The 12,493-nt window shown below is 56.2% G+C and overlaps 1 protein-coding gene across 5 annotated transcripts in view; it reads right to left on the bottom strand.

The window, feature by feature from the left end:
- Window positions 1-815: 815 nt before the first annotated feature.
- CXXC5 (CXXC finger protein 5) overlaps window positions 816-12,493 on the bottom strand; it is a 34,694-nt gene continuing 23,016 nt past the window's right edge. For 3 of the 5 annotated variants that reach the window (XM_039252749.1, XM_039252747.1, XM_039252746.1), the window contains exons 2-3: window positions 3,335-4,416; window positions 816-1,846 (exon numbers count right to left, since the gene is read on the bottom strand). In XM_039252749.1, coding sequence (XP_039108680.1) covers window positions 1,802-1,846; window positions 3,335-4,252 — 963 coding nt within the window. In that variant the 5' untranslated portion in view covers window positions 4,253-4,416 and the 3' untranslated portion in view covers window positions 816-1,801. Of the gene's footprint in view, window positions 1,847-3,334; window positions 4,417-8,456; window positions 8,507-9,565; window positions 9,880-12,493 lie in introns of those variants that run through there. The other 2 variants (XM_039252750.1, XM_039252748.1) reach the window with 2 other exon arrangements.

Genomic DNA, 12,493 nt, shown 5'->3' with positions numbered 1-12,493 from the left:
CAGCCAGGCTCAAAGCAGCTGGGTGGGAAGAAGGCCTCCCTGTCAAGTGGATGATAGGCCTCATCCTGCAGGCCGGCCTCTGTGATATGCAGGGGTGGGGGCCATGCAGCTGTCACTCCTTCCTGTTCAGGCTGCCTAGGCGTAGACCATGTGGCTCTGTGGTGATTTCCCCAGACATCTGGCCTCTGAGGTCGCAGACAACCTTGCGCCAACACATTTTCTGGGGGTGGAGAAAGTCGTACAAGAACCAAAGCCAAGGATACCCCCAAGCCCCAGTCCAGCAGCCCTCGGGCCTGAAGAGGGGTATGTGGGGGTAGGAAGATTTCTGTGTGCATTCTGGGCACAGCCAGGTCCCCACAAACCTGGGCTAAAACTGCTCCCTGGGGTGTCACCGCAGTGGTTGGGGAGCAGTAGACCCCTGAAAGAAAGAAAGTGAACAGGCAGCTTGGGCCCTGCCTCCAGTACTGCAGGGTGCTCCGCGCCGATCAGGCCCCGACGACAACTTTATGTAAAAAGAGAAGGTGGCCCCAGGTGAGTGAAGGTCTCTGGAGGTCCAGGTTCTGGGGTGATGGGTACAACCGGGCAGACGAGACCTTCCAGTACCACTTTAACAACACTTTCACCTCGTCAGCCAGAGGCCAGCTGCTCCTGCTTCACCCCCTTCAGGTACCGCAGGATCTCGGTCCCCAAGAGATCCCCACTCTAAACATCCCTGAGCCATCCTTCTTCCTTCTCAAGGTGGCTCCAGTCAACCCCTGCCCAGCAACAGCCCCTGAGCCAGCCCCCCAAACCCGAGAGCAAGAAGCCAGCGGTGCTTCGTGACACAAACATGCATTCGTTTTATTCACAAAACAGCCTGGTTTCCTAAAACAATACAAACAGCATGTTCATCAGCAGGAAGCTGGCCGTGGGCAAGGGGGCCCCCCAGGCACCCACACCCACCAGCAGGGGGCCACGCAAAGAAGCCCTTTCTTCTGTTGCCATCAGCAAGGCCAGAAAAAAAGGACTTATTTTCTCTAAGGGAAGTAGCCAGGATCAGAAATATCGAGACATGGGCTCCCCAGATCTCAATGGATAAAGGAACAGAACTTTCATTTTTGCAAAATCATCATTGTCGGGGTCGGGGTCGGGGGGGATCCCATTCTGGGTACCACGAGGGCAGCACGGCCGGACTGGGCCCAGGGGTGGGTGGGCCGCTCCCTCCCCCTCTGCGAGCTCCTCGCCGCAGCTCTGCACGCGTGGATGGATAGAGGGGTTTCGACGCGGCGCCATCCACATTCTCTTTATAAACGTGAGTGGATTCTCCAGGCAAACTATGCACTATTTCATGGTCGGAAAGAATCAAAGGAAGTTTAAATGAGGGTGGAGTTAAACTGTGCTAAATTACAGTAGTGCTTATTAGTAACTAGATTTCAAAAGGTTACAGAAAATTTACATTCTCTACACAAAAACTGCATCTCCTGCACAGACAACATCGACATCGACACAGGAAGGAAACTGATTGTCCATTCTTTGCCCAGGAAGTCTCGGTACTTCATAGATTTCGTCTCTACCTCTTTTTTGTTGTTGTTCTTCCGAAAAAGCAGTTAAAATTTTTTTTCTTTTTCTTTTTATACTAGGGACGTGGAGATGTTAAAACGACAACAAAAAATATATATATAAAAACAGGAATGAAATCTGTGAGAGAATATTTTTGGTTCTAAAGACGGGTGCATCCGTTTGTCTTCGCCCGAATCCCTTGCCGGAGACCACACGAGCAGTGACATTGCACGGAGAGGGCAGCTTTGGGTTCCCGCCGCCGTCACTGAAACCACCGGAAGGCGGCTCCCGTCGGAAGCATCACCTTCTGGCGGGGGCGGGAGACAAAAACAAGGAGAAGAGTTCAGTCAGGGTCCGGTGGGGCCTGATGCAAAGACGCTCCCCCGTGGACGGCCTCATGGCGGAGGGACGGGCATGGAGTAAAGGCAGCCACCCCGTGGAGTTCCTGCCATCCTGACCAGGCCAGAGAAGAAGCCTTGACCCGCTGGAGAGCCCGGAGCACCCTGAGGCCCCCCGAGCCACTGTGTCCAGGAACCCTCCTTCCAAACAGGAAGACCCATTCCCCTGGGTCCAGAGGCCACAAGCGCCAAGTGGCTGTGGGGCATCGGGGGCCGTGTGCATGTTTCTGTCGAGGGAGCATGTAAGCATATGTATGTGTGCCTCGAGCCATGCCACGGTGTGTACTGTGTCCGGAGCTGTGGTGGGGAGGAAGGGTGTTTGCTGTACACCTACAGTAAGACTGCGTACTGGGCAGGGGTGTGTACGCGCCTGTGCGCGCATGTGTGTGTCTACGCTAGATGAGAGGGAGTGCCTCTGTGTGCATAGAGGTGTATTCTCTGGGCAGGAGAGCAGATATATGAGGTTTGGGGCTTGGGGGTGGGGAGTAGCCACGGCTGGGATGCCATTATTGTTTTCCAACCATTCTGAACATTTGCGTCCAGCCCACTCATAGAGGGGCGGGGCCGGGGCCGGGACAGCAGGCTGAAAAGATGCTTTTGTACCCAGGCCTGGCACCGCAGCTAGGCTGCCACGGCTGGGGGCACAGGGACAAGCTCTGCCACGAGGGTGGATAGAAAGAAAGCAGCTTGGGAACCCTTCTGCCTGCTCTGAGCTGATCATCCCATAGTGGACAGGCCTTGCCTACATCCCAAGATCATAGCAACCCCCTCACTCCAGGCCCATGGGACCCCTGGCCACTACCTGTGTTGCCAGATTGACCTTGGGGCCCTAAGAAACCCCAAATCTGTCAACTGGGGGTCTAGATGCAGGGTTCTTCCAGGCCTCAGAGCAGGGCAGTGGGCACTGGGGCCGCTCTACCCTTGGGTGGCCTTAGGGGAAAGGCCAGGCTCTGAAGGGGCTAGTGAAGGGCTTACCCCTCAAAGCCACATGGTCCACAGGACAGAAGCCCTCCAGTGGCACAAGAGAGGGCCCCTAGAATCCTAGGTTATGGACTGGAAACTTGAGGATATGTCTGAAAGTCAGCAACTTAGGACTATACGGGAACATCAATAACAGGAAGGGGTTCAGGATCCCCGGGGCTGGCTAGGAAGTGCTAGGCCCCCTCCTGGAAGTCTACGCTGCAAACTACAACCTAATGAGATCTCAGGATGTGGCTCTGACTTTTTTGGGCAGTGAACTGGTGTCTGGGAGGCTGCTCTAGAACCCCAGAGCCCAGGGACTGGCTGAACAGCCCCGACTCGCCCCAGTAGGAAAAGTGGGTTGGGGAGGTAGGGGGTGGGTTTGGACTGCCAGACAGACACAAGAGCCCACACACCTCCCTCTAAGGCGCCGTTACCTCCAGAGCAGCGGAAGGCTTCTTTTTGAGTTCCTCACATTTTCTGAATTTGCAAATCTGATGGCCAGTCTTTCGGTTCCTACAACTGCTGCACTGCTCGCAGTTGATGCGCCGCCGGCAGGGCGCACACATGCCGCAGCGTTTCCGCTTCTTCTTGCCCGAGCTGATGGCCGAGGCCAGCTCTCCCTGCATGGGGTACTCGGCCAGGCCGGCCATGTGCAGCGCACTCTCGGCCAGGAACACGCCCGCTGGGGTCATGATGAAGAGGCCCGGGTTGATGGGGAAGGCGCCCAGGTAGGGGAAGTCGGACTGGCCGTTGAGGGCTTCCGCGCCCGCCACGGCCTCCATGTCGGGCAGGCCAGCACCCGCCTCGCTCATCAGCGGAAGGTGCTCCTGCACCACGCGCTTCAGCATCTCCGTGGACTGCGCGAACTGCTGCAGCGTCAGCTGTCCCTCGGCTGCCAGCTCCGTGGCCCGCTCTGCCTTGCTCAGCAGGCTGGCCACAGCACCACTTTTGTGCTTTGAGGTAGGGTTGCTTTTGTCCACAGCCATGGCCGCCGCCAGGTCATGCCCATTGGCCAACAGGGAGGCGGCAGCCGCGGCAGCAGCAGCCTTTTCAGCAGACTCGCTGCCCATCATGCTGCCACCACCACCGCTGCCACCACTGCCCCCGAAGGAAGAGTAGTGGGAGAGAGGGCGGGAGCGGCGCAGGCTCTTATTGAGGGGTTCGCTGATGATGCCGCTCTTGTTCCGACGTTCGGGGGGGGGTGCATCATCCGCCACCGAGGCTGGTGCGGCAGCGGCCACCGCCGCACTCTTGTCGGCCCCTCCTGCCTTGGGGCCGCTGCTACCGCTGCCATTGCCGTTGCTGCTGCTACTGCCACCGCTGTCCTGGGGGCTACTGCCGAGGCTCGACATGGTGGGGCCGAGGCCCAGAGCCCGCTGCTGGGGGGGGGGGCCTGCCAACTGCGGGGAGTCCACAGACGAGCACCGGGCCCTGCTGCCCACAACAGAGATGCCTGGTGGGCCCTGCTGCTCAGGGCAGGCGCATGGTCAGGTGTCCACGTGGAAGGATCTTCACTCTATTGGGACAAAAGGGTACAGGGTCAGGGCAGCAGTAACCACCTCCTTCCCCAACATCACCACCGCTACCAACAACTGTACCACCATTGTAACAACCACAAGCCCCACTGGACATTTATTTAAGTGCCAGACGCAACATGGTTAGGTAGTTTTAATTTGTACTATTTCAGTTCAGACTCACAGACCCCCTTTGAAGTAGTGGCTAGTAATATTCCACTTTATAGATGAGGAACACAAGGTTTAGAATTGAGCAGGGATCCACAGCGACTGAGTGTCATGGTAGAAGCCCAGCCTGAGTCTGTACAGCCTAGATCTGCAGCCACTTCTTCCCGGGCTGGGGGTAGGAAAGAGCTAGCGATGTTTATTAATCTCAGAGGGTTATAGAGTCACCTTCCGCTTTCTAGTCTTCCTTCCCTGACCCATCCACAAAGAGGGGTTGGAACAGCCTCTGCAAAGCTTGAAAGTATAGATCAGAAGTCTGGGAAGCTGCTCCTAGACCCTCATTTGGCAACTCCTAATATATACTGATTATCTCAAAGCTCTGACAAGTCCTGCAGGGAAAGGAAAGGGACTCTAACAGGGGTTACAAAATAGACCACGGAATCCTTATTTCAAGGAGCATGTATCCCCTTGCTAGAGGTCAGGCAGCACTGTGCCTGAGGATAATCCTTCTCCTGGAAGAGTGGGGGGACACACTGTGTACTATTGACACAGGATTCCTCCTCTCTCAAACCACAGTCATCATTACCTCAGACCCCACTCTTGTCTCTACTCAGGCCTCCCTGCTGTGCTCCAGCCTGGCTCCAAGATGGGTCTGGGATGAGGTCCCAGTGAGAGCCCAGAGCTGGGGTAGGCTGTGGGCAGGAGGGGCCTCTGGCCGGTGCAGGCTGGAATGAGTGGGTGTGACCCTCCAAGGAGCACAGCCTGTGCTTCGGCCACATCCATGTTTCAGAGGTGCCCCTTTCCAGGATAGAGCCGGCTCTGCTCAGGCCCCAGGGCTAAGCCTTACAAGCAGCTAGGCTCCTTGGCTCTGGAAGGAACTGTCCAGAAGGAATGGAGCAGCCGTTTCCTCATCAGCCCTAACTCTCTAGTGTCCCTTCCCTGCCTGCCTGCCTGCCATGGCCCAGCAACCCCTGGGAGAAGGGCGGGAGGAGCAGGCCCAGCCTGAGCAGCTGGCGGCTCAAGGGGGAGGCGCACATCTGGCCGGGCCTGTCCCGCCCTAGGATTGGGGGCGGCACACATACATCTTTGTCCCCAGGCAACCCCACCATCCCCCAGTCACAGGACTCGGCCGGTCCTGGTCCCGGGAGGTCATCCAGTCCAACCCTCTGCACTTACACAGGGGGAAATTGAGGCCCTGAGCAGACAGGGCCCCCTGCTCCAGGACTGCTAACGAGTGGCCACAAGGAGGAGTGAGTGTAGGAAAGGGAAAAAAGCTCCATCTCCTAAATGAGGCAAAAATGGCAGGCATCAGCAGACAACCAGACCGCTCCCTGCCTCTCCCCAGGGGGCACTAGCCCACGAATGCTCCTTCCAAGTGAAGGTAGATGGGTGGTAAGGGAGAACTGGACAAGCTGGCACATTCTACTGGGACAAACCCAGGAGGGCCTGGCAAGGCTTCCCGGCTGGGCTGGGAGTAGCACAGAGATCAGAGTCGTCGTAAGAGGAAGGGGATGATATACACCCAAGGATAGCTGTGCTCTGTCCCACCTCCTGAGGGCTAAGCCCAGGCTGGCTCTTCAGGCCTTCCCTCAGAAATCAGTACCCCTCTGGGCATCAGTGACACCTGGCTAGGTGTTGGGAGACTAGGGCCAGTGAGGTCAAGGCTAGAGACTGTCACCCCAAGTTAATTGCCCCTGCCCATCTGAGCTCAACTATCCTACTCTGGAGCACAGCTCCAGCAGCCCCAGACATGGTGAGGGGAGAAGACAGGAGAAGGTAGGAGCCTCTGGGCTGGAGAGGTGGGGAGGGGAGCAGTCTGCGCCCTAGCCCCCCTGTGTGTCCCCGCCTCTGCGGCCTGCTGGCTGGTGGCAGAAATCGATAGCTGCATTAACGCTGCTCTTGCTCTACTCCCTCCTCCCTCCTCCCAGCTTCAGGATCTGGCTCTGCGTGCAGGGCGGGCAGGTCAATTAGAAGTCAGCTCCCTCCAGCACGGGCCTGCGTTCAGGGCTGGTGCTCTGCCTGAGTCTCTCTGCTTTTGTCTCCATCCCGAGTCTCGTGGTAGGGACAAAACCTCATGTTCTGTTCATCTCTGGCCCTTTCTTTGAATCTCTCTGAGCTTTTATTTTTCTGTCCTTCCTCAGGGATTGTCCTCTCCCGGCCCCCCATGTCCTGGGACATGCTGAGCTGTGGAGCAGAGGACGTGATATGTCATCAAACAGGTGCTGCAGGCAGAGCCCTGATGTGTCAGTCACAGAAACCGAAGGTGGGGCGAATACAATGGGGACTGGCACATGGGTAACACTGTCCCCAAAGCCCAGAGTGGGCAGAAACCAACATCTACTTAGTCCCCAAGGCCTGGCCCCTAAGCTTGTTCCAAATCTGCCCCTATACCTGGCTCATCTTCTCCTTTAGACCCTTGGGAAAGCTGATGCCCTGGTCCCAGTGGACCACTGACCACAGGGCTTGTTTGCCCTACTCATGGAAGGGGAGGACTAAGGATCTCCTCCCAGGCCCTAGCCCTCTACTGCAAGGCACACAGCAACCCACTCCCAGGATACGAAGGGCCTGGCAGTGCCCAGGCAGCAGGGGAGGAGCTGGGGCTGCGTTGAAGCGGAGCGGGAATGAGCGGGAGGGAAAGCTGGCGGGCAGGCGGGCGGCGGCGGGCGCATCCATCATCGGCCCTGCCAGGAACGCATCCAGCCCCCAAAAAGAAATACTGCGCCTGAGGAGGGACAACAAAGGGCTCCGTTTCATCAGCAATGCGGAGCCAGCGCCCCGCCGCCCCGCCAGCCGCGGTCAGCCCACAAAGGACCCCTTTGTCCATGCAGGAGCCGGGCCGGCCGGGAGCTGGGACCAGGGGCTGACGGGTGGGGACAGAGCCCAGAGGGAGGGGGGGCGAGGGTGGTGAGGAGGGAACGAGTCATGGAGAGCTGGGGGGCAGAGGGGGACATGGGGACAGAAGAACAGAGACAGGTGGTGCGGGAGGATCATGAGACAGAGAACTTGAGGGGCGGGTCAGAGAAAGGGGGCCTTGGAGAGAACAGGGCACAGGGTCAAGGTCAGAAAACAGAGCTTCATGGGAAGCAGAAAATGGACAGATTCAGGCTCAGAGAGATTCAAGGCTCTTAGCCCAGCTTTGGAGACTGGAGTGTCTGACAAACATGGAAACAGCCCTGAGGAGAGAATCCTAGACTCTGGGACTTGAGGACCAAGAGAAAGCAGTTGGATATGCCCACAGCTCTGAGAGGGAGGCAAGGGGTGGGTGGGCCCCAGCCACTCCGGCCCAGGGCCCGGGGAAGTGGAGATAGATAGGGAGGAGGGCTGAGGGTCAATGAGTTCTTGGCCTCAGAGCCTGGCCTTGCGGCCCAACTTCCTATGGTCTCTAGCTTACTGGCTAAGCTGGAAAGACAGGAAGTCAAAGCTAGGACCACTCTCCTGACACTGGGACCATCCCCTGCCTCTACTCTCAGGCCCTAGTCAGTCCCAGAAGACAAAGACCCACCCCTCTCCAATCAGCTCCCAGCATCAAGTGATACCCAGGGTCTTTAACTAACTCTATCTGCTAGCATTTATTGAGCACCTACTGTGTCCCAGTTCCTGCTTTCCCTCCTTGACTCCTTCCAGAAGCCAGCAAAATAGAAACCAGTAACTGAGAGATGAAGAAACTGAGGCTCAAAGAGGTATCAGGCCAAGGTCAAGCCGCTGGTGCCCAGGATAGCTAGAATTTGAACCCAGAACCCAAGTGTTAGTCACCTTGTTCTGGGACTACCTTCGCTCTCTACCTGTGCAAGTGACAAAGTAGCCCAGGGCAAGGTGACCCAGCTACCCCAAGGCTGCCCCCACCCTCCAGGGTTGTTACCTTGGCTGTCACCTTTACCTGGTTGTGGGGGTGGGGCGAGTTGTCACAGACCCCAGGGGAATGTCTTCACCTGGGGGGTTGGAGATGCCCAGGCAGGAACCCGGAATCCTGGGCTACTGACCTCATAATGCCAGCCAGCAATGAGGTCACCGGAGGTGATGGTAATGCCCTCACTCCACCCTGAGCCCCAGAGGAGCAGGGATTCATCCCCAGCAGGGCTCTGTCCTGAGCCCTTTGGGCCAGACAGCAATGGGGGAAGGGGCGCTGGGGGAGGGATGGTGCTGTCTGCACAGAGATATTCACACCTCCCGCTACCTTTTACTGAACAGCAGCCCCATGCCCTGTGGTATTGGGGAGACAGTGCAGGATACAGAGCCAGCACTGCCCTGGAGGAGAGCACAGGAGCTTGGCCAGTGGTCACATGAACCAATAGGGAATGAGAGCGACCAAGTGGAGCACTGAGAGCCTTTCTGGAGGAAGAGACTGGTAGCCTGTGAGCTAAAGATGAGGAGAGGTTACCAAAGGGGACATGAGCCTGAAAATGGTTCTCAAGAAAAGGGGACGAGGGGTCCCTGGCTCAGTCGGTAGAGCATGCAGTACAGCATGTGACTCTCAATCTCAGGGTCTTGAGTTTGATCCCCATGGCGGGGGATAGAGTTTACTTCAAAAAAAGAAATGGAGAAGAGGGTGCGAGGTATGGTCGAGGTTGGCAGAGTCCCAACTGGGCAGGGCGCTGAGGACAAAGGTGGGATTTTTTTAAACAGCTTTACCGAAGCATAGTTTCTTTTCTTTTTTTTAAGTTTGCTTATTTATTTTGAGAAGGAGAGACAGAGACAGAGAGAGGGAGAGAATCCCAAGAAGCCTCCTGACTTGGGGCTTGAACCCATGAACTGTGAGATCATGACCAGAGCTGAAATTAAAATTCGGATGTTCAACGGACTGAACCACCCAGGTGTCCCGCAGTTTACAAGTGATAAAATTCACCCATTTATTAGTGTACAACTCAATGATTTTTAATAAATTTACAGAGTTGTGCCGCATCCACCACTGCCAAGGTCAAAGTCTGAGAGCAAAGTGCCAACTCTCTTGTTCCTTTGCTGGCTAGAACAGACTCCCAGCCATCCTACCTGCTGACAGACGGCTTCCTGGAGGAGGCTGCATTCCAGAGGGGCCTTTAGGACCTGGAGGCACCAGCCCAGTAGGGCCCACCATTCCGCCATCGTCTGGGCAGCCAGCTTTGCAGACTTGCACGCTCTGGCTCTTCACATTCTTCCCCACACCTCCATGTGTACTCCTGATGTCCCTGCTATGCCCTCTTCATGCCCCCTCCACTCACTTTGGAGCTGGTCTTCTTAGGGAGGTGAGATGGACCGACAGACTGATGGTGGGCAAGCCAGTGGTGGTGAAGAGAACAGACCACAGGCTATGATGGTTGAACTGAGCTGAGCTGAGCAAGCCAAGGCGGGGGAGGGGAGTGTTAGGGGTTAGGGGTGGCGTCTCTGATTTCCATGATTCAGCCTAGGGAGTTTCCAGAGGGGAAAAAAGCTCCACTCAGGCCCAAGGAGATGCACATGGAGACACTGGTCTTGGAGGCTGGGAGAAATGCAGCCCCCGCCAGAGAGCACAGGGCACACATCCAGCTACATACAGATGAACACACATTCAAGCACATAGTGACCACTGCTAACACCCAGCAGATGGCCTGGGGTAGGACATGCCCTCAGTACTACTAGACTTTCCTCAGGACTAATACCCCAAGACCAACTACCAAAGACAAAGCAGGGGGGAGACAGTCCTGTTTCCCTGGCTCCACACCCTTGACCGTCTTAGGAGGGGTCAGCCCATTTCATGGACAGGAACACTGAGGCCCCAGGCAGGAGGTGTGCCCTGACCTGTAGCTCTAGGGAGTCATCTAGGACACCTCAGATAAAGACAGCGTCTTCCTCACTAGGTACCTCCGTCAGGCCAGGTTCCCTCCCTAGAAGAGTGAAAGAAAGGATCAGGTGAGTCCTTCCTCTCTGTGTGACCTTGGCATTGGCCTCTGAGTGTGTTTCTCTGTCTGTAACATGGAACCAGGAAGATAATAGTTAATATGTTAAGGAGGGATGATTTCCTGTGTGCCAGACACTATATCCCTCGTCTCACTGAATCTTCCTACACAACTTACACCTTCTGAAGGAAGATGATTATTGCCCCATTTAGAGCGGGCAGTTCGAGAAACAGTTGTGATACAGGAAAGCAATGCTCTCTCCATTTGGGACCCTCTGGAGCTAGACTAATGTTTCCCAAAGTGATGTCCACGCTGACACTAGCCTGGGATCAGAGCTCACACACTCACTGACTCAGGATCTCCCTCCCGGTGGTCAAGCCAAGGAATAAGTGGAGGGGGATCTATCCTTCTGGGGCTTGTGTGTGGGAAGCAAGGGTGTTAACAGGACCATGTAGGGGACTGAGTCCTAAACTTAAAGTTTGTGGCTCCATCCTGTCTCTTCCTGTTGACTTGACTGAACCTCTCCCCCATACTGAGCCTCAGTTTCCCATCTGTAAAATGGAGAATGGTTCTTACTCCTCACCCCAAACTGTAAAAGTCATTATCCCTGAGGGGCCCATGAGGAAAAAAGTAGAGAGACACAGAGAAAAGACTCTAGTGACCCCTCCCATCCTCCAAATCCCCGAGGACCTGAATCTGCCTGTGATGTGATTTGCAGATGGGGAAATTGAAGACTGGAGAGAGGGGTTTTGAATAGGTCACAGTGTTGAGACCAAGCCCCACATATAAGGCCTATTTGGGAGAGGAGCATCTAGCTCCTTCCCAATCCTGTCTCCCCAGAAGACATAATAGCAGACCCTCACAACGCACACTCATTCTACCAGGTACTGTTCTAAGCATTTTACACACATTTTCTCACTGAATTCTTTCTGTAACTCTTTAACTAGTATTGTCGCCCATTTACAGGGTGAGACTCAGGGAAGTAAAGTCACCTGCCACAGGTTACAAGGTCAATGAGGCAAAACCAGGTCTGTGTGATTCCAAGGCCTGGCTCTCCAACGCTGGCCAAGGGCTCTGAGGGACATGGAAGGAGGGATTATGGCTGGAGGATGAGGTCCCGTTCAGCCCAGCCGAGGGGAACCCCCTAGGTTTCCCATGGGTTCTGGAGGATGGCTCTCAGGCTCTGGGCGAACATGTGAAGGCACTGTTGCAGAGAACTCTGCAGCTGTACCCTAAGGCCCAGGAAAAGACAGGGGAAGGGGCTGCGGGTGGGCCGGACGGGCCAAGCTAGGCCAGAGAGCTCCGGGCATTCCGGCGGCCTCCGCAGGAAGCAGAATGGGACGGAAACCGGCTCCTGCCTCCTCCCCCAGAATCCTGTGGGCAGCCCAGCCGGGCCGCACAGAGGCCCTCTTTGTGCCTGCCCCAACCCGCCACCCGCGGCTGGCCCAGGGTTTTGAGTTTCCTGGGGGGTGGGGGCCCTGTCACTGCTAAACCTCCAGCTACCTCCCCCTCTCAAGGGTGGTCACAGCAGCCCACAGCTGGCGGAGGAAGTGAGTGGACGGCCAGGACTACCCCAGAGACTCCGGGGGGCCTGGAGTCTCCCCACGTCTCATTCCCCCAACACTTACACACCCTAAATGGGGGGCTGGTGGTGGCCAGGGACCCAGGACAGAACCTGAGAGGCCATCCCACCTGGGCCTGCCTTCTCTGCCAGAAGCCACCAAGTCCACCATATGAACCTGGAACCCCACCCCCATCTCACTCCATCTTGGTGTTCTTAGGCCCAGGTTGGCATACATAGAGAGGCTGACCGGGCTGGTAGGATAGTCCCCTCTGTCAACCCCATTTCCCACTCTCCAGAGGCTCCCTGGACACACAGAGCACATCACAGGGGGAGGCCTCAAGCTCACTTCAGCATTTCAGGGACAAATACCTGGATGGTATAAATGTGCTCAAGGAACACTGAGTCCCAGTGAGTGAGCCCTGGCTGGAGTGCATATCATGAAGAACAGCACTACAGACCAGTATATCTGCATCTGTATCCTCCTAGGAGGTGTATCAGATA

This window comes from Hyaena hyaena, unplaced genomic scaffold, assembly GCF_003009895.1.
Source record: "Hyaena hyaena isolate Hyena2069 unplaced genomic scaffold, ASM300989v1 scaffold_426, whole genome shotgun sequence".
Classification (NCBI taxonomy): domain Eukaryota; kingdom Metazoa; phylum Chordata; class Mammalia; order Carnivora; family Hyaenidae; genus Hyaena; species Hyaena hyaena.
This window is presented reverse-complemented; position numbering and strand designations above follow the sequence as displayed.